Below are 22,586 nucleotides of genomic sequence, written 5' to 3' on the forward strand. Positions count from 1 at the left end.
CAAAAACCTCCCTTTTTCATGACAAAAACGTCCCTTTTTCATGACAGAGAAAAAAAATAAAAATTTAAAAAAGCAGTGGTTCCCAACCACTGCTTTATTAAAAAAAAAATATATATTTTTTTTTTAATTAATCCATCCATCCATCCATTTCCTACCGCTTATTCCCTTTCAGGGTCACGGGGGGCGCTGGCGCCTATCTCAGCTACAATCAGGCGGAAGGCAGGGTACACCCTGGACAAGTCGCCACCTCATCGCAGGGCTTTTTTTTTTTTTTTTTTTTTAATTAAATCAACATAAAAAACACAATATACACTTACAATTAGTGCACCAACCACAAAAACCTCCATTTTTCATGACAAAAACGTCCCTTTTTCATGACAGAGAAAAAAAATAAAAATTTAAAAAAGCAGTGGTTCCCAACCACTGCTTTATTAAAAAAAAAAAATATATATATTTTTTAATTAAATCAACATAAAAAACACAATATACACTTACAATTAGTGCACCAACCACAAAAAAACTGCCTTTTTCATGACAAAAATGTCCCTTTTTCATGATAAATGGTATTTGCTTTGCATAGTAGAGTTTTAACTTGCACTCACAGATGTAGCCACCAACTGTAGTTACTGACAGTGGTTTTATGAAGAGTTCCTGAGCCCATGTGGTGATATCCTTTACACACCGATGTCGGTTTTTGCTGCAGTACCGCCTGAGGGATCAAAGGTCCGTAATATCATCGCTTAGGTGCAGTGATTTCTCCAGATTCTCTGAACTTTTTGATGATTTTCCGAACCGTAGATGGTAAAATCCCTAAATTCCTTGCAATAGCTCGTTGAGAAATGTTGTTCTAGAACTTTTCGACAATTTGCTTACAAATTGGTGACCCTCACCCCATCCTTGTTTGTGAAAGACTGAGCATTTCATGGAAGCTGCTTTTATACCCAATCATGGCACCCACCTGTTCCCAATTAGCCTGCACACCTGTGGGATGTTCCAAATAAGTGTTTGATGAGCATTCCTCAACTTTATCAGTATTTATTGCCACCTTTCCCAACTTCTTTGTCACGTGTTGCTGGCATCAAATTCTAAAGTTAATTATTACTTGCAAAAAAAAACAAAGTTTATGAGTTTGAACATCAAATATGTTGTCTTTGTAGCATATTCAACTGAATATGGCTTGAAAAGGATTTGCAAATCATTGTATTCTGTTTATATTTACATCTAACACAATTTCACAACTCATATGGAAACGGGGTTTGTAATACATCTGTATATATTATATACTGTATATATAATATGTAAATATTACTTATATGTTATATTTTATATTGCTACTATGGTACATTTTTACCCTTTCCATCCTTTGTAACTGAGCTACTGTGTGGAACAGTTTCCCTTGTGGCTCAATAAAGTTTGTCCAAGTCGGGGGTCGGCAACCCGCATGCGGCTCTTTAGCGCCAGACTGTGGATCTCTGTAGCTTTTTCAAAAATGTATGAAAAATAAAAAAAGGGGAAGAAATATATTTTTTGGTTGCAACATGACACAAACCTCCCTAATTGTTAGATATCGCAATGTTCATATTAAATATGCTTCACTGATTAGAGACCGAGCGCCGTTTTGTCCTACTAATTTTGGCGGTCCTTGAACTCACCATAGTTTGTTTACATGTACGACTTTCTCAGAGTTTCTAAGGCGTGTTTTATGCCACTCCTTTTCCGTCTCATTTTCTTCCTGATCCAAGTCTAAGTCAGAAATGCGACCACAGATTTGAACCCACACACATTTGCCCTCCAAGCCGTGCAGGTGTACCTAATGTCAGGTAGCAAATTCCCAAATGAAGACCTGCATTTTTGTCCACCCTAAAACTACAGTGAGCTGTTTATTATTGTATGTTTGGACACAAAATACGCTCTAACCTCAATAACGCATTTTGTCAAACCAGAGCTGTGGATCAATGTTTAGAAACGTGACCTGCTATTGGATCTTAACACGTGCACACCTGCCCTTGAGCAAGGCATACTTAACTGTGCAGGTGTTCCTAATGTTGTGCCGTGTGGCAAAGTCCCAAATAAAGATTTTTTTCCCATCATAAGGCTGTAAAAATATGTTTTAACCACAATGACACGTGTTTAGTCAAACCTGTTATGTCCTGGACATGACCTGCTATTTGGATCTCAACACGCGTACACCTGCCCTTGAGCAAGGCATACTCAACTGTACCTAATATTGTGGCTGATGAATGCAACACACATTTTTGGTCACTGTGCAGCTGTTTCTTATTGTATTTTTTGCAAAAATAAACATGCACAGCAAAATAATGCCATTGTTTTCCCCCAAACACGTGAGCTGCTATTTGGATCTCAACACCTGCCCTTCAGCAAGGCATACTCAGCTGTGCAGGTGTACCTAATATTGTGGCCGATGAGTACAACTCACATTTTTGGTCACTGTGCAGCTGTTTCTTATTGTATTTTTTGCAAAAATAAACATGCACAGCAAAATAAGGCCATTTTCCCTCAAACACGTGACCTGCTATTTGGATCTCAACACCTTCCCTTCAGCAAGGCATTCTCATCCATGCAGGTGTACCTAATAGTGTGGCCAATGAGTGCAACAAGCCTTTCTTTTTGTATTTTTTGCAAAAAAAATATGCACAGCCAAAAAATGCAATTTTTTTGCCCCAAACATGTGACCTGCTATTTGGATCTCAACACGCGCACACCTGCCCTTCTGCAAGGCATACTTAACTGTACCTAATATTGTGGCTGATGAATGCAACACACATTTTTGGTCACTGTGCAGCTGTTTCTTATTGTATTTTTTGCAAAAATAAACATGCACAGCAAAATAATGCCATTGTTTTCCCCCAAACACGTGACCTGCTATTTGGATCTCAACACCTGCCCTTCAGCAAGGCATGGTCCTCCATGCAAGTGTACCTAATATTGTGGCCGACGAGTACAACACACATTTTTGGTCACCGTGCAGCTGTTTCTTATTGTAGTTTTGCTAAAAATAAACATGCACAGCAAAATAATGCCACTCCCCCCCCCCCCAAACACGTGACCTGCGTGCTCATCCGTGCAGGTGTACCTAATGTTATGACCGATGACTGCCATAATAATTCTCATACAAATGCGCTTTTTTTGTTTGACTTTTAAAATGATGATTTTTGCATTAAAGCAGCGTTGGTTTACAGCTCGGTCATGTGATGGGGGGGGGGGGCAGCACATATGGTCTTGTGACGTCACATTAGTGTGTGTGTGTGTGTGTCAGGAGATTAGAATCCAGGCGAGTGTTCCATTTAAAGTGAACACAACCAAGTCTTTTATTCTCGCTAAAAAAACAAAAAAAAAAAACATGCACGCCGCCACCGCCGCGTCCTGCCTGCTCGCGGCCGGCCTGGGCTGCTTCCTTTACGGCCGCGATGTCTTACTGTGGCCGCTCTCTCTGGCAGGATCCACTTCCTCCATGCCCGAGCCGGGAGTTTCTCCGCGGCGGAGTCCGCAGGGAGTTCCGTACAGCGACCTGCAGCACATCGTCAACGCCGACGGACAGCACCTGTTCTGCCGCTACTGGGAGCCCACCGGCCCGCCAAGGTTAGTCCGGGAGGAGGGGGAGGGGCCAGAAGCCTGGCTGTCATGTCCTCTTCTGCAAATGCAATGCTTTTACTTTCACTTACGTGTTTAAGTCTACATCTGCAAGCTACATTACACACCTATTGTAGCTTGGAAGAGTTAGGGCTGCATTGGATTCTGGGTATTTGTTCTGTTGTATTTATGTTGTGTTCTCTCAAAATGTGTTTGTCATTCTTGTTTGGTGTGGGTTCACAGTGTGGCGCATATTTGTAACAGTGTTCAAGTGGTTTATACGGCCACCCTCAGTGTGACCTGTATGGCCGTTGAGCAAGTATGTCTTGTAGCCACTAGGGTGGGCAATATCGCAAATTTGGGTATCGATACCGATCCGATCTGATACCGGCCTGTATCGTCTTGTGCAAATGCAATGCTTTTACTTTCACTGACGTGTTTGAACGAGTGGGTCGTGCTCTACGTCTACATCAGGGGTATAACTACAATATACACACACCTATTGTAGCTTGGAAGTGTTAGGGCTGCCTTGGATTCTGGGTATTTGTTCTGTTGTATTTATGTTGTGTTACTGTGCGGATGTTCTCTCAAAATGTGTTTGTCATTCTTGTTTGGTGTGGGTTCACAGTGTGGCACATATTTGTAACAGTGTTTAAGTGGTTTATACGGCCACCCTCAGTGTGACCTGTATGGCCGTTGAGCAAGTATGTCTTGTAGCCACTAGGGTGGGCAATATCGCAAATTTGGGTATGGATACCGATCCGATCTGATACCGGCCAGTATTGTCTTGTGCGAATGCAATGCTTTTACTTTCACTTACGTGTTTAAACGAGTGGGTCGTGCTCTATGTCTACATCAGGGGTATAACTACAATATACACCTATTGTCGCTTGGAAGAGTTAGGGCTGCATTGGATTCTGGGTATTTGTTCTGTTGTATTTATGTTGTGTTACTGTGCGGATGTTCTCTCAAAATGTGTTTTGTCATTCTTGTTTGGTGTGGGTTCACAGTGTGGCACATATTTGTAACAGTGTTTAAGTGGTTTATACGGCCAGCCTCAGTGTGACCTGTATGGCTGTTGAGCAAGTATGTCTTGTAGTCACTATATGGGCAATATCGCAAATTTGGGTATCGATACCGATCCGATCCGATACCGATACTGGAAGTGTCGGGGGGGGGACTCCGGGGTATTGATATTTTTGAAAAACAAATTTGTACATTTGCCTTTATTAATTGATTATGATAATAATACAACACAGGACAACGATTTAAGTCAAAAAACAAAATATTTATTACATGAGTAATAGCAATAATAATAATAATAATCAGACATATTTGGTCGCGGCGTGACTGCCAGCTAATCGATGCTAACATGCTACGCTAATCGACGCTAACATGCTATTTACCGGCGATGCTAAGACAGACATGGCACAGAGATTAATGGATAACCTGCAGATGCATTTGCAACGATAAAGTCAACGAAATCACAAAGGTGAGTTTTGTTGATGTTGACTGCCAGCTAATCGATGCTAACATGCTATTTACCGGCGGTGCTAAAGCAGAAATGGCACAGAGATGTATGGATAACCTGCAGATGCATTTGCAACGATAAAGTCAACGAAATCACAAAGATGATATCAATAGCAATAAAGTAATGCCAATAAGGTGCAAACAACTACTGAACCTGGCTTGTGGCCTCAAAACACACAAACACTTCAGGTAAATAACAAACCTCCAGTTACTGAACAAAGTTGTAAACATGAACACAGAACAAAAGAACTGAGAAATTCCAATAAAAAAAGTAAAAATATCAGTAAATAGTGCAAATAAGGTGAAAACAAATACTTAACCTGGTTAGTCGCCTCACAACACACAAGAACTTAAGTAAAAAAGAAAACACTAGTTTTTAAACAGTTGTAAAAATGAACACAAAATAAACATGCACAGCCAAATAATGCCGTTTTTTCCCCCAAAACACGTGAGCTGCTATTTGGATCTCAACACCTGCCCTTCAGCAAGGCACACTCAACTGTGCAGGTGTACCTAATATTGTGGCCGATGAATACAACACACATTTTTGGTCACTGTGCAGCTGTTTCTAATTGTATTTTTTGCAAAAAATAACCATGCACAGCAAAATAATGCCACTTTTTCCCCCCCAAACACGTGACCTGCTATTTGGATCTCAACACCTGCCCTTCAGCAAGGCAAACTCCTCCATGCAGGTGTACCTAATAATGTGGCCGACGAGTATAACACACATTTTTGGTCACTGTGCAGTTGTTTTTAGTGTAGTTTTGCAAAAATAAACATGCACAGCAAAATAATGCAATTTTTCCCCCCAAACACGTGACCTGCTATGTGGATCTCAACACGCGCACACCTGCCCTTCTGCAAGGCACACTTAACTGTACCTAATATTGTGGCCGATGAATACAACACGCATTTTTGGTCACTGTGCAGCTGTTTTTTGTTGTATTTTTTGCAAAAAGTAACCATGCACAGCAAAATAAGGCCATTTCCCCCCCAAACACAACTCTTTGGATCTCAACACCTGCCCTTCAGCAAGGCATGCTCATCCATGCAAGTGTACCTAATATTGTGGCCGACGAGTACAACACAAATTTTTGGTCAAAAAGTACTGAGGAATTCTTATCGTTATTTTAGTGCAATAAAATACTTGACAGTTTACAACCAAGACATTAAGTCGCACTGGAAACGCACGTGTGTGTGTGTGTGTGTGTGTGTGTGTGTGTGTGTGTGTGTGTGTGTGTTTGTGTGTGTGTGTGTGTGTGTGTGTGTGTGTGTGTGTGTGTGTGTGTGTGTGTGTGTGTGTGTGTGTGTGTGTGTGTCCGAGTGAACCTCGGAGCGAATCATCCATCCATTTTCTACCGCTTATTCCCTTTCGGGGTCGCGGGGGGCGCTGGCGCCTATCTCAGCTACAATCGGGCGGAAGGCGGGGTACACCCTGGACAAGTCGCCACCTCATCGCAGGGCCAACACAGATAGACAGACAACATTCACACTCACATTCACACACTAGGGACCATTTAGTGTTGCCAATCAACCTATCCCCAGGTGCATGTCTTTGGAGGTGGGAGGAAGCCGGAGTACCTGGAGGGAACCCACGCATTCACGGGGAGAACATGCAAACTCCACACAGAAAGATCCCGAGCCTGGATTTGAACCCAGGACTGCAGGACCTTCGTATTGTGAGGCAGACGCACTAACCCCTCTGCCACCGTGAAGCCCCCTCGGAGCGAATTATACATGTTAATTGTATTTGTTTGATTTTATTTTGGGTTGAAGATGAATTTTTTAAGTGATTTTAAATCTCGTTCGCGACCCATCACTAGGGAGGAGGGTGGAGTGGTGAGGAACGCTGTGCTCACATTTTTTTTTAAATCGGAGTGATGCACTTAATTGTGTGAAGTATCGATACCATCATGCCAGTATCGATACGATACCGATACTCACCAAGTATCGATACTTAAAGGGGAACATTATCAGCAGACCTATGTAAGCGTCAATATATACCTTGATGGTGCAGAAAAAAGACCACCTATTTTTTTAACCGATTTCCGAACTCTAAATGGGTGAATTTTGGCGAATTAAACGGCTTTCTGTTTATCGTGCTGGAGGCGATGACGTCAGAATGTGACGTCGCCGAGGTAACACACCCACCATTTTCATTTCCAACACATTACAAACACCGGGTCTCAGCTCTGTTATTTTCCGTTTTTTTCGACTATTTTTCGGAACCTTGGTGTCACTTTGTAAAGCGCTTTGAGTCACTAGAGAAAAGCGCTATATAAATATAATTATCTGAGAGCCGTATGGAGTCATCAAAAGAGCCACATCTGGCTCTAGAGCCATAGGTTCCCTACCCCTGCTCTAGCGGGTGACTTTTCAAATGATGCTACAAATTAGCAGTAATGCTACTTTTTGTAGCAACGCTTTTGCCCCACACTCGACAAATTACGCTTGTCTGTTCGATGGACCCCCTGCTGTTTTTCTTGGGAATTAATTCCTCTTCCTTCATTTGTTACCAGATTCACACCATCTTTCTCTCGTATTACCACTCGCACCACACCGCTAGCACCACAGCTAATGTTACCCATGTCGCTACCTCTCTGCTACTCGAGGTATGTGACGTATGTAAGAAGGTGCGCTTGTTTTATGTCTCTGCGAGAAGGAGAGACAACAAAAAGTGAGAAGAGCCTTTAAGTTTGATGCCAGCAGCTAAAAGCAACCGCGTGAGAACGTATACTCGAAGTGAAGTGAATTATATTTTATATAGCGCTTTTCTCAAGTGACTCAAAGCGCTTTACATAGTGAAACCCAATATTTAAGTTACATTTAAACCAGTGTGGGTGACACTGGGAGCAGGTGGGTAAAGTGTCTTGCCCAAGGACACAACGGCAGAAGCGGGAATCGAACCTGCAACCCTCAAGTTGCTGGCACGGCCACTCTACCAACCGAGCTATGCCGCCCCGGATATCACGATATAGTCATTTTCTATATCGCACAGAGACAAACCCGCGATATATCGAGTATATTCAATATATATGTTTCTAACTTTATTCAAGAGTCCTTGAATGCACCACAGGTATGTGTTCCAAAGCCTTCCATGCCGGGTTTGCGTTTGCTGCTATTTGGAACAAACCGGTTTGGATACTGGATAAGGGTGTGTCAGTTAAGACATTCTTAAATTTGTTCAAGCAAGCTTATCATTTAACTTTATAACTTACATATTTAAATGACAGTAAAAAAAACTATCTTCACCCAGGTGTGGGGGGGGGGGCGTGGTTGTGGTGCAGGCAGCATACCCTCTTCCCCTTCCAGCTGTCCTGGATGAAATGAAATTCTTTTTTGCAATCCATCCATCTTCTTCTGCTTATCCGAGGTCGGGTCGCGGGGGCAGCAGCCTAAGCAGGGAAGCCCAGACTTCCCTCTCCCCAGCCACTTCGTCTAGCTCTTCCCGGGGGATCCCGAGGCGTTCCCAGGCCAGCCGGGAGACATAGTCTTCCCAACGTGTCCTGGGTCTTCCCCAGACGTTGGACGTGCCCTAAACACCTCCCTCGGGAGGCGTTCGGGTGGCATCCTGACCAGATGCCCGAACCACCTCATCTGGCTCCTCTCCATGTGGAGGAGCAGCGGCTTTACTTTGAGTTCCTCCCGGATGGCAGAGCTTCTCACCCTATCTCTAAGGGAGAGGAATCTCATTTGGGCCGCTTGTACCCGTGATCTTATCCTTTTGGTCATGACCCAAAGCTCATGACCATAGGTGAGGATGGGAACATAGATCGACCGGTAAATTGAGAGCTTTGCCTTCCGGCTCGGCTCAGCTCAGACTTTCTATCTTAAATATCTAAAAAATATATATATTTGGGAATGTCCGGCGGGCAAGATTGAAAAACAGGCCGCATGTATACCCCCGGGCCTTAGTTTGCCCAGGTCTGGTCTAGTAAATATATCACACCATAGCAGTTGGACAGACTCGTAAGACACTTATAAGCCAAACTCCATCCATCCATTTTCTACCGCTTATTCCCTTTCGGGGTCGCGGGGGGCGCTGGCGCCTATCTCAGCTACAATCGGGCGGAAGGCGGGGTACACCCTGGACAAGTCGCCACCTCATCGCAGGGCCAACACAGATGGACAGACAACATTCACACACTAGGGACCATTTAGTGTTGCCAATCAACCTATCCCCAGGTGCATGTCTTTGGAAGTGGGAGGAAGCCGGAGTACCCGGAGGGAACCCACGCATTCACGGGGAGAACATGCAAACTCCACACAGAAAGATCCCGAGCCTGGATTTGAACCCAGGACTGCAGGACCTTCGTATTGTGAGGCAGACGCACTAACCCCTCTGCCACCGTGAAGCCCTAAGCCAAACTCATTATAATTATTATTATGTAAATCTCATTTTACCAGCTGTACAAAGATCTGGTTCTGGGTGTTGTTGACCTCATTAGAATTCAAGAAAGTTTTGACAGCGTTAAAAGAGCGGACAAACGCAACGTTGACTGAATGTTAGTGTCTCTGTGCGCCCGGCTCACAAGATGCACCTGAACACACTCATCAGAACCACGTGATGAACCCCCCCCATCCCCCGCCCACCTCCTAATAGGTTTTTCTTTCTAATCCCTCTCCTCCTAAATGTGCTGCAATCGACCCCTCTGCACACAACCCCCACCCCCGGTCTGCAATATGGCTGAGGCGGAGAAAAGAAACACAGATGTCGCACATTGACTCTGTGGAAGCGTGTAATTGCACGAGGTGTGACGGTGCAGGAGACATAACGGAATGTGAAGGCCCGGAGAAAACACCTGGAGTCAAGACACTATGCAGAACCTCTTTTTTTTTTTTTTTTTTTTTTTGCACATACTACATCTCACCCACGTCAGCACAGTGGTGACTAATTAGTAGACAGGATGTCTGGGTAATTAAAATCAATCAATCAATCAATGTTTACTTATATAGCCCTAAATCACTATTGTCTCAAAGGGCTGCACAAACCACTACGACATCCTCGGTAGGCCCACATAAGGGCAAGGAAAACTCACACCCAGTGGGACTTCGGTGACAGTGATGACTATGAGAACCTTGGAGAGGAGGAAAGCAATGGATGTCGAGCGGGTCTAACATGATACTGTGAAAGTTCAATCCATAATGGATCCAACACAGTCGCGAGAGTCCAGTCCAAAGCGGATCCAACACAGCAGCGAGAGTCCCGTTCACAGCGGAGCCAGCAAGAAACCATCCCAAGCGGAGGCGGATCAGCAGCGCAGAGATGTCCCCAGCCGATACACAGGCAAGCAGTACATGGCCACCGGATCGGACCGGACCCCCTCCACAAGGGAGAGTGGGACATAGGAGAAAAAGAAAAGAAACGGCAGATCAACTGGTCTAAAAAGGGAGTCTATTTAAAGGCTAGAGTATACAAATGAGTTTTAAGGTGAGACTTAAATGCTTCTACTGAGGTGGCATCTCGAACTGTTACCGGGAGGGCATTCCAGAGTACTGGAGCCCGAACGGAAAACGCTCTATAGCCCGCAGACTTTTTTGGGGCTTTGGGAATCACTAATAAGCCGGAGTCCTTTTAGATAAATTAAATCAATGGTGGGCACAGCCATACTTGAGACCTCCAAATTCGGGAAATGTGTGTGTGTGTGTGTGTATATATTTTCAAATATTTCTTATATATATATATATATATATTAATATATAAATAATCTGTTCATGAATGAGTATGTCCGTTCGGCCACCGTGTTCAATGGAGAAGTCTGATCAAAAAATATCTGCAGGCAGCATACACTGCAAAAACTGAAATCTAAGTAAGATGAAATATCTCAAATAAGGGTGATATTTGCTTATTTTCTGTCTGGTAAGATAATTCTTCTCACTAAGCAGATTTTATGTTAGAGTGTTTTACTTGTTTTAAGTGTTTAGGTCCTAAATGATCTCAGTAAGATACTACAGCTTGTTTCCGACATTTTATGACCTATTTTGAGTAAAATATGCTTGAAACTATTTTTGTCCAAGTGTCCAAAACACACCCAGCAATGGTGCACAGGAAGGTGGGGAAGAAGAGGGGGAAAAGGCGGCCAAAATGTTCAAAAGTCCCAATTGTGTCCAAAATACCTCCCCAGGATTCCAGTCCCACGAGTCCCGCCGCCGGCCACACAAGTCCTGGGATACAAAAAATGTCCAAAACGCACCCAGCAAAGTCCCACGGGAAGTAGGGGGAAAAAGTCAGCAAAAGTCCCCCAAAATTTTCTAAATACCTACCCAGGTTCGAGTCCCAACCGGGTTCGAGTTTGAGTTTGAGTGCACACTCGAACCCGGGTGGGACTTTTGAACATTTCCCCGACTTTTGTCACTTTTGTCCCCACCTTCTTGTGGGACTTTGCTGGGCGCGATTTGGACATTTTGGGCATCCTGGCCGGCGGCGGAACTTGTGGGACTCGAACCTGTGTAGGTATTTTGAACATTTTTGGGACTTTTGCTGACTTTTTCAACTTTCATCCCCCCTGCCCATGGGACTCGGCTGGGTGTGTCATGAACATTTAGGGCATCCCGGGACTTGCGCGGCCATACATAAGATTTTATGTTAGAGTGTTTACTTGTTTTAAGTGTTTAGGTCCTAAATGATCTCAGTAAGATATTACAGCTTGTAGCTGAGATTTGATGACCTATATTGAGTAAAACATGCTTGAAACTAGAATATCAAAAGTTGCAAAGCTGTGTCATCAACACTCACAAGTATAAAACTACTTTTTAAAGTAAGAATTTCTTATTTCAAGGATGTAAAACAAAATCATGGCTTTGACACAATTGTTTCTCATATTAAAACAGATGACAGCCAAATAGACGTTGACGTTTTTATTTTTAATGAAAGAATAGAAAATACGTACTTGTATACTGTAGTAGTGCACTTGTTATTAGTGAGAATATACTTATTTTAAGGTATTTTTGGCTTCATTGAAGTTAGCTAATTTTACTTGTTTTGGAAAGTCTTGACAAGCCAAATTTTCTTGTTCTATTGGCAGATAATTTTGCATAGTTCAAGTAAAATACCCCTCATTTTTGTATTTTTTTTTTCTTGTTTTTGAACACTGACTTTTTGCAGCATACCCCTTCCCCTTCGAGCTGTCCTGGATGAATTGAAATTATTTTTTTCTCCAATTATTTTGGAACTTGCTGTCAGGATGGGGGGGGGGGCGTTTTCCCCAGGAAGACAGACAGACTACTCAAAACATGGCGTTAAGGTAAAAACATGATTTAATTTTAACTAAAAAAAAGTTACAAACAAAAAGGCGCACAAGGCGAAAGCACAACTTGATGAAGGAAACCAAAACTAACACTAAGACTAAACTTTGGACATAAAACAAAGAAAAAAAAACACTTACTGTGGCTTGACAATAGCAGCATGCTCTTTGGCATGAAAAAAATAGCATGGAAAGAGCATGAAAAGAACACAATGACGCCAGGACGACCAACAGAAAATGACAGGCTTAAATAGTGATGTGGTGATTGAAAGCAGGTGTGAGACATGAGGACAGGTGAACTGATTGGTCGTCATGGTGACAAAACAGGGAGTGAAAAAACAGGAACTTAAGAGTCCAAAGGTCAAACAGCACATGCCCAAACAAAAACATAATCAACAGACATGACACTTGCAAGCGTACTTCTTCTTTTTACTCCTCGTCGCCATTTCTCTTCTTTGTTTTCTTCTGCTTCGTCTCTGTCATGTTTTTGGACATTACTACTTGCCGTAGTTTTGAAGCAATGCATGATGGGATGATCCGGATGTTGCATGTCAGTGTATTAACGTGTCGGCAGGAATAAAACACACGCTGAGAAATAGCTCCGTACCTGCCTACCGATGGATAATGGAGATAAATATAATACCGTATTTCCTTGAATTGCCGCCGGGTGTAAAGTATGCGTCCGCCTAGAATTACTGCCGGGTCAAATTCGTTTCGCAAAATATTATTTTTATTAGCGCATGTCTAGAATTTCCGCCAGGTCAAACTCGTTTCGCCAAATAATTAGCATATGTGTAGAATTTCCACAGGGTCAAACTCGTCACGTCACGAGTGACACTTTACCTGTCATCATTTTCAAAATGGAGGAGGCTGATTTCAATAATTTGAAACCGCATAAAAGGAAGTTGATTAAGAGCTATTCAGTAGGATTTAAGGTCCAAGCTATTGAATATGCTAAAAAGAACAGTAAGCAGCTATGTTTTATTAATATACCGTAGCTGCGTATGTCAAATATGAGTCATTAAATGACTCCCGCCTCCTGGTGGTAGAGGGCGCTAGTGATCCTTCTAAGTGACAACAAGCAGCAAGAGTGAGCGCCGATCGTTTATTTTTTCCTCTCGCTTGCAGTTTTAACCTGGAGGATTACATATCTAAAATAAAACAGTTTTCTAAACTGGACTTTCAATCGAAGCAGGAGGTAATAAAGGAAGATCTCCATCGAGACAGAGAGACTTTTAAAACTGAAGAAAGATAAGGAAGACTTCTATGAACAAGTTATCGATGCTTTTGATCAGAAGGAGCTGCGCATGGACTTCATTTATAAGTAAATGTAAGACCATAATAACGTTTTTTTTAATTAAATGTGCTTTTCATGATGGTATCCTTACATCACACTCAAATTTATAAGCGCAGGCCTAAATTTACCGCATGCCTTTGGTAAACGCCAGAGGGAGAAGAGGTTTTAAAGTAACTAGCGCCCCGGGGGTAATTCAAGGAAATACGCTAGTCTCTTTTTCAGGTGAGAGAGGACGCTAAAGGCACGCCCCCAGTATTGTTGTCCAGGTGGAAATCACTCGGACAACTTGTCTTTAGCGTCCTCTACATCCTAGAGTCACGTACGCTTTCCCTCCATACAAACAGCGTCACATAATATCGACGGCTTTTCATACACACAAGTCAATCAATTAATCAATGTTTACTTATATAGCCCTAAATCACTAGTGTCTCAAAGGGCTGCACAAACCACTACGACATCCTCGGTAGGCCCACATAAGGGCAAGGAAAACTCACACCCAGTGGGACGTCGGTGACAATGATGACTATGAGAACCTTGGAGAGGAGGAAAGCAATGGATGTCGAGCGGGTCTAACATGATACTGGGAAAGTTCAATCCATAATGGATCCAACACAGTCGCGAGAGTCCAGTCCAAAGCGGATCCAACACAGCAGCGAGAGTCCCGTTCACAGCGGAGCCAGCAGGAAACCATCCCAAGCGGAGGCGGATCAGCAGCGCAGAGATGTCCCCAGCCGATACACAGGCAAGCAGTACATGGCCACCGGATCGGACCGGACCCCCTCCACAAGGGAGAGTGGGACATAGGAGAAAAAGAAAAGAAACGGCAGATCAACTGGTCTAAAAAGGGAGTCTATTTAAAGGCTAGAGTATACAAATGAGTTTTAAGGTGAGACTTAAATGCTTCTACTGAGGTGGCATCTCCAACTGTTACCGGGAGGGCATTCCAGAGTACTGGAGCCCGAAATGAAAACGCTCTATAGCCCGCAGACTTTTTTTGGGCTTTGGGAATCACTAATAAGCCGGAGTCCTTTGAACGCAGATTTCTTGCCGGGACATATGGTACAATACAATCGGCAAGATAGGATGGAGCTAGACCGTGTAGTATTTTATACGTAAGTAGTAAAACCTTAAAGTCACATCTTAAGTGCACAGGAAGCCAGTGCAGGTGAGCCAGTACAGGTATATATGTATGTATATATGTATATAAAGGTATATACAGTATAGGTATATATGTATGTATATATGTATATAAAGGTATATACAGTACAGGCGTAATGTGATCAAACTTTCTTATTCTTGTCAAAAGTCTAGCAGCCGCATTTTGTACCAACTGTAATCTTTTAATGCTAGACATGGGGAGACCCGAAAATAATACGTTACAGTAATCGAGACGAGACGTAACAAACGCATGGATAATGATCTCAGCGTCTTTAGTGGACAAAAATGGAGCGAATTTTAGCGATATTACGGAGATGAAAGAAGGCCGTTTTAGTAACGCTTTTAATGTGTGCCTCAAAGGAGAGAGTAGGGTCAAAGATAATACCCAGATTCTTTACAGAGTCGCCTTGTTTAATTGTTTGGTTGTCAAATGTTAGAGTTGTATTATTAAATAGAGGTCGGTGTCTAGAAGGACCGATAATCAGCATTTCCGTTTTTTTGGTGTTGAGTTGCAAAAAGTTAGCGGACATCCATTGTTTAATTTCATTAAGACACGCCTCCAGCTGAATGCAAGGCATACAGGTTACACTGAGGGTGGCCGTATAAACAACTTTAACACTTTTACAAATATGCGCTACACTGTGAACCCATACCAAACAAGAATGACAAAACACATTTTGGGAGAACATCCGCACCGTAGCACTAACTGTTCCGGGGCGCTACAATATACACCCCCCCCAATCCCCACCTGAACAACCCCCCTCACCCCCCATCTCCCGAATTCAGAGGTCTCAAGGTTGGCAAGTATGCTTAAAGATCTAAAAAAAATTATTTGGGAATCTCCGGCGGGACAGATTGAAAACTTAACGGGCCTTCTTCATTTGCCCAGGTCTGAGTTACAGGCATGTATTTCCTGATCATTTGGATGGAATTTCGAATCAAGATTTTACTGTATTTTTCTTATCAGTGTCTGTCCTGAGATGGGTAGGTCGTGAGTTCAAACCCCAGCCGAGTCATACCAAAGACTATAAAAATGGGAGCCATTACCTCCCTGCTTGGCACTCCGCAACAAGGGTTGGAATTGGGGGTTAAATCACCAAAAATGATTCCCGGGCGCGGCCACCGCTGCTGCTCACTGCTCCCCTCATCTCCCAGGGTGATGTTGGGTCAAATGCAGAGGACACATTTCACCACACCTACTGTGTGCGTGACAACTTTAACTTTATATGAAGAGTTCATACGCAAAAACCGATAAACGCCATTTTGATCAAGTTTAGCCCAGCCTCGGTAATATATAGTCCGCCACTTCTATTGTGGTATACCAAAATCAATTTGTTTGCAAATGCAGACAAATGCCGCTTTTAACGTCATTTAGTTCAGCGATTTATTGCAAAGGCCGATAAGCGCCATGGATCATCTACCACAAAAGCCGATATATCCGTTTGCCCAACCAGCGCTGCAGTACGGGATCACGTGACAAACAAACTGGCGGCGCGCACGGACTCACTCAGTGTTGTTATCCACGCATGAATAATTTGGAAGCTTCTCCTGTGAACAAAACTGTTAAGCCAGCGAAAAAAACTGACCTGTTGAAGTTATTTGATGTTGGCGCTAGCACGCGTGTCCGTGAGTTTTACACCGCCGCGTTAAACGATGTTGTCGAGCATGGAGCTAATGTCGATAGCGATGATGAGTCAGCTGTTATCTGCACAGGAGTGTTTTTGATAGGCATTTGTGGTTGTTTTATTAATAAAACATTGTCTTCATTGCAACACTGTTTTTTTTGTTTTTTCATTTTGTGCTGAAAAGCACAAGGTAAATATGTGAGGTCACAGTTCCAAAAAAGCATGTCCGGTTAGCAAGTACGAAGAAACAATGTTCGCAGGGACAGCTAGATTTATTATACGTAGCAAGGGATGGAAACTGTTAAATAATGAAGTAAAGAAATGTGAACAGTTGTTACGTTGAAATGTGGCTTTCGATAAATTTCACGTTCTGTTTTTCTCTCTATATCTTGAATATTATGCGAAATAACGACCGCAAAGAAAGCGATTTTGGAGATATCTGTTTTTGCGACATATCATAATTTGGATATATCTGCTTTTGACGTAAAACCACATCAAACACTCTTACTTGAAAGCCATTCATTACATCAGCATTTCTTAAAAGTTTAGGCTTTCATGACTTGCTTATGCTTATGCTTATGCTCCTCTCTGAGCTGCTACCTTATCGTGGTAGAGGAGTTTGCGTGTCCCAATGATCCTAGGAGCTATGTCCTGTGGGGAGTGCTCAGAGAGTATGGGGTATCGGACTGTCTTATTGTGGCGGTCCACTCCCTGTATGATCAGTGTCAGAACTTGGTCCGCATTGCTGGCAGTAAGTCGGACACATTTCCAGTGAGGGTTGGACTCCGCCAAGGCTGCCCTTTGTCACCGATTCTGTTCATAACTTTTATGGACAGAATTTCTAGGCGCAGCCAAGTCGTTGAGGGGTTCCGGTTTGGTGACCGCAGGATTAGGTCTCTGCTTTTTGCAGATGATGTGGTCCTGATGGCTTCATCTGACCGGGATCTTCAGCTCTCACTGGATCAGTTCACAGCCGAGTGTGAAGCGACTGGGATGAGAATCAGTAACTCCAAGTCCGAGTCCATGGTTCTCGCCCGGAAAAGGGTGGAGTGCCATCTCCGGGTTGGGGAGGAGACCCTGCCCCAAGTGGAGGAGTTCAAGTACCTAGGAGTCTTGTTCACGAGTGGGGGAAGAGTGGATCGTGAGATCGACAGGCGGATCGGTGCGGCGTCTTCAGTAATGCGGACGTTGTATCGATCCGTTGTGGTGAAGAAGGAGCTGAGCCGGAAGGCAAAGCTCTCAATTTACCGGTCGATCTACGTTCCCATCCTCACCTATGGTCATGAGCTTTGGGTCATGACCGAAAGGATAAGATCACGGGTACAAGCGGCCCAAATGAGTTTCAGGTCTCTCCCTTAGAGATAGGGTGAGAAGCTCTGCCATCCGGGAGGAACTCAAAGTAAAGCCGCTGCTCCTCCACATGGAGAGGAGCCAGATGAGGTGGTTCGGGCATCTGGTCAGGATGCCACCCGAACGCCTCCCTAGGGAGGTGTTTAGGGCACGTCCAGCTGGTAGGAGGCCACGGGGAAGACCCAGGACACGTTGGGAAGACTATGTCTCCCGGCTGGCCTGGGAACGCCTCGGGATCCCCCGGGAAGAGCTAGACGAAGTGGCTGGGGAGAGGGAAGTCTGGGCTTCCCTGCTTAGGCTGCTGCCCCCGCGACCCAACCTCGGATAAGCGGAAGATGATGGATGGATGGATGGATGGACTTGCTTATGTTGATATTAAATAAACCATTGTACACTTGTACTTGTACCGACAACACCAGCAGGCAGAAAATTGTTAATATACAGAATCGGTCAAAATGGATTTATCTGCTATTGCATACGAACTCTTCATATATCTCGTTGACATATTTGCATCTTTTTGCACGGAGCATTTGACTATAAAACACGTCAAGTCACCTGTTATTAAATCTGCAGGACAGGGGGCGGGAAATGATTTATTCCGACACGTGAGCGCTCTGACAAGAACGAGGCAGTAAAAAGAAAAAGTTGAATGGCTTTGACTGTGAAATGACTTGTGTTATTTTCTCCGTCTAACTCCTGACTGGCGAGCAATAAGACAAGAATGCAGACTCCTCCTCCGGCCCTGCAAAGCATCGATTCACAGGAGGCCTAAAAATAACTTTGTGGTGCAGCTCTGGATGCCTGATCTGTGTAAAGGACTAAGGACCCTCTCTGCCACAAACATGCCAGCATGTCGTCATGGGGAAAACACTTTTATGAATAATACTGAGGTGTAGGGCCGGGCGATATGGCCTTTTATTTATATCTCGATATTTCTGGGCCATGTCACGATACACCATATACAGGTGCTGTTTATATTATTAGAATATCATGAAAAAGTTGATTTATTTCAGTAATTATATTCAGAACGTGAAACTTACATATTATATCAATTCATTACACACATAGTGATATAATTGAAATGTTTATTTCTTTAAATGTTGATGATCAATACTGACAAGTACTTAAAATCCCAAATTCAGTATCTCGGAAAATTAGAAAATTAGTTACGACTAGTACCAAAAAATATTTTTTAGAAATGTTGACCAACTGAAAAGTATGAACATGGAAAGTTTCAGCATGTACGGCAATCAGTAGTTCGAGATGCTACCTCAGTAGAAGCATTTAAGTCTCACCTTAAAACTCATCTGTATACTCTAGCCTTTAAATAAACCTCCTTTTTAGACCAGTTGATCTGCCGCTTCTTTTCTTTTTCCTATGTCCCCCCCTCCCTTGTGGAGGGGGTCCGGTCCGATGACAATGGATGAAGTACTGGCTGTCCAGAGTCCAGACCCAGGATGGACCGCTCGCCTGTGTATCGGTTGGGGACATCTCTACGCTGCTGATCCGCCTCCGCTTGAGATGGTTTCCTGTGGACGGGACTCTCGCTGCTGTCTTGGATCCGCTTGAACTGAACTCTCGCGACTGTGTTGGAGCCACTATGGATTGAACTTTCACAGTATCATGTTAGACCCGCTCGACATCCATTGCTTTCGGTCCCCTAGAGGGGGGGGGTTGCCCACATCCGAGGTCCTCTCCAAGGTTTCTCATAGTCAGCATTGTCACTGGCGTCCCACTGTATGTGAATTCTCCCTGCCCACTGGGTGTGATGGACCGCTCGCCTGTGTATCGGTTGGGGACATCTCTACGCTGCTGATCCGCCTCCGCTTGAGATGGTTTCCTGTGGACGGGACTCTCGCTGCGGTCTTGGATCCGCTTGAACTGAACTCTCGCGGCTGTGTTGGAGCCACTATGGATTGAACTTTCACAGTATCATGTTAGACCCGCTCGACATCCATTGCTTTCGGTCCCCTAGAGGGGGGGGGGTTGCCCACATCTGAGGTCCTCTCCAAGGTTTCTCATAGTCAGCATTGTCACTGGCGTCCCACTGGATGTGAATTCTCCCTGCCCACTGGGTGTGAGTTTTCCTTGCCCTTTAGTGGGTTCTTCCGAGGATGTTGTAGTCGTAATGATTTGTGCAGTCCTTTGAGACATTTGTGATTTGGGGCTATATAAATAAACATTGATTGATTGATTGATTGATACTTAGTTGCAGCTCCTTTTGCCTGAATTGCTGCAGCAATACGGCGTGGCATAAAGTCGACCAGTCCGTTGCACTCCTCAGGTGTTATGAGAGACCAGCTTGCTTTAATAGTGGCCTTCAGCTCTTCAGCATTGTTGGGTCTGGCATCTGGCATCTTCCGCTTCACAATACCTCATAGCTTTTCTATGGGGTTAAGGTCAGGTGAGTTTGCAGGCCAATCAAGAACAGGGATACCATGGTCCTTAAACCAGGTACAGGTAGATTTGGCACTGTGTGCAGGTGCCAAGTCATGTTGGAAAATGAAATCTTCACCTCCATAAAATTGGCAGCATAAAGTGTTCTAAAACTTCCTGGTAGACTGCTGCATTGACCCTAGACCTCAGGAAACACAGTGGACCAACACCAGCAGATGACATGGCACCCCAGACCATTACCCATTGTGGAAATTTGACACTGGACTTCAGGCAACGTGGATTCTGTGCCTCTCCTGTCTTCCTCCAGACTCTGGGACCTTGATTTCCAAAGGAGATACAAAATTGACTTTCATCTGAAAACATAACTTTGGACCACTCAGCAGCAGTCCAGTCCTTTTTGTCCTTTTGACGTTGTCTCTTATTCAAGAGTGGCTTTACACAAGGAATGCGACAACTGAAGCCCATATCTTGCATACGTCGGTGCGTGGTGGTTCTTGAAGCGCTGACTCCAGCTGCAGTCCACTCTTTGTGGATCTCCCCCACATTTTTGAATGGGTTTTGTTTGACAATCCTCTCCAGAGCGCGGTTATCCCTCTTGCTTGTACACTTTTTTCTACCACATCTTTGTCTTCCCTTGGCCTCTCTATTAATGTGCTTGGACACAGAGCTCTGGGAACATCCAACCTCTTTGGCAATGACCTGTTGTGTCTTGCCCTCCTTCTTTAAAGTATCAATGGTCATCTTTTGGACAGTTGTCAAGTCAGCAGTCTTCCCCATGATTGTGTGTCATACAGAATCAAAATGAGAGACCATTTAAAGGCTTGTCCAGGTGTTTTGAGTGAGTTAGCTAATTAGAGTGTGGCACCAGGTGTCTTCAATATCTGACCTTTTCACCATATTCTAATTTTCTGAGATGTTGAATTTAAGGTTTGTCAGCTATAATCATCTCATTTTTGGCCAAAAAACACTTGAAATGTATCAAGTCTGTTTGGAATTAATGTATACATTCTACAAGTTTGACTTTTTAAATGGAATTAATGAAATAAATCAACTTTTTCATGATATTCTAATAATATGACCAGCACCTGTATGTATGTTATGCCATTGTTTACGAATTTGGTAAATAAATAACCCAAAAAATGTATATTTTGTTGTTTTCTTACTGTACCGAAAATGAACCGAACCGTGACCTCTAAACCGAGGTAGGTACCGAACCGAAATTTTTGTGTATCGTTACACCTCTACAATATAGTCATTTTTTATATCGCACAGACAAACCCGCAATATATCGAGTATATCAATATATCGCCCAACCCTACTGTAGTGCATCAATATTGCCCCTCTGTTTGGACCTTGCTTATTCATCCTTTGTCTCTTTTCTCTCTCTCTCCGTGTGTGTGAGATACCAACACCGCCAGTATACCCACGATCCCACGGGACACTTTAGCCAGCATGTAATTACATTCCACGCTGAGCGCCAAAGGTTATACTCGCCGAGAGAAGAAGCATTTTTCCATCAAATTGGACCCTCAGCTCCAGCCTTATTACCTTGGGGTCTGAGTGGAAAGTGCAAGCACCTTTATTATGGGTGTAGACCTACATGTATTACTAAAATCATTACCTGTTATGTTGCTTTAACTTTATAGATGGAACACATCAATGGTGAGGGACCGTTAAGCTTTTCAATCTGGCTCCCCGAGGATTCCACAAATTAGTTTTTTCGATCTTTAAATGGAAAGTGTAGCTGCAGTCATGTTTTCTAATGACCGTAAGTCTTCAACTATACCAAGTATTTTAATGGTTGGAATCTGAGCTTTTGCATGATATACTAGTTACTATGGTGATGTAATTAGTTACTGTGGTCATCTAATTAGTTATATGGTCATCTACAAACCCTGTTTCCATATGAGTTGGGAAATTGTGTTAGATGTAAATATAAACAGAATACAATGATTTGCAAATAATTTTCAACCCATATTCAGTTGAATGCACTACAAAGATAAGCATTAACTTTAAAATTTGATGCCAGCAACACGTGACAAAGGAGTTTGGAAAGGTGGCAAAAAATACTAATTAAGGTAAGGAATGCTCATCAAACACTTATTTGGAACATCCCACAGGTGTGCAGGCTAATTGGGAACAGGTGGGTGCCATGATTGGGTATAAAAACAGCTTCAAAGAAATGCTAAGTCATTCACAAACAAGGATGGGGCGAGGGTCACCAATTTGCAAGCAAATTGTCAAACAGTTTTAGAACAACATTTCTCAACAAGGAATTTAGGGATTTTACCATCTACGGTCCGTAAAATCATCAAAAGGATTCAGAGAATCTGGAGAAATCACTGCACCTAAGCGATGACATTACGGACCTTTGATCCCTCATGCGGTACT

The 22,586-nt window shown here is 43.4% G+C and overlaps 1 protein-coding gene across 2 annotated transcripts in view; it reads left to right on the plus strand.

The window, feature by feature from the left end:
- The window catches only part of mgll (monoglyceride lipase), an 82,439-nt gene that overhangs the window by 2,075 nt on the left and 57,778 nt on the right, over positions 1 to 22,586 (plus strand). The window contains exon 2 of one of the 2 annotated variants that reach the window (XM_061904869.1): positions 3,459 to 3,600. In XM_061904869.1, the coding sequence (XP_061760853.1) occupies positions 3,459 to 3,600 (142 nt within the window). Of the gene's footprint in view, positions 1 to 3,275; positions 3,601 to 22,586 lie in introns of those variants that run through there. The other variant, XM_061904868.1, reaches the window with a different exon arrangement.

The sequence above is a fragment of the Nerophis ophidion genome, linkage group LG06 (assembly GCF_033978795.1).
Source record: "Nerophis ophidion isolate RoL-2023_Sa linkage group LG06, RoL_Noph_v1.0, whole genome shotgun sequence".
Taxonomy (NCBI): Eukaryota; Metazoa; Chordata; class Actinopteri; order Syngnathiformes; family Syngnathidae; genus Nerophis; species Nerophis ophidion.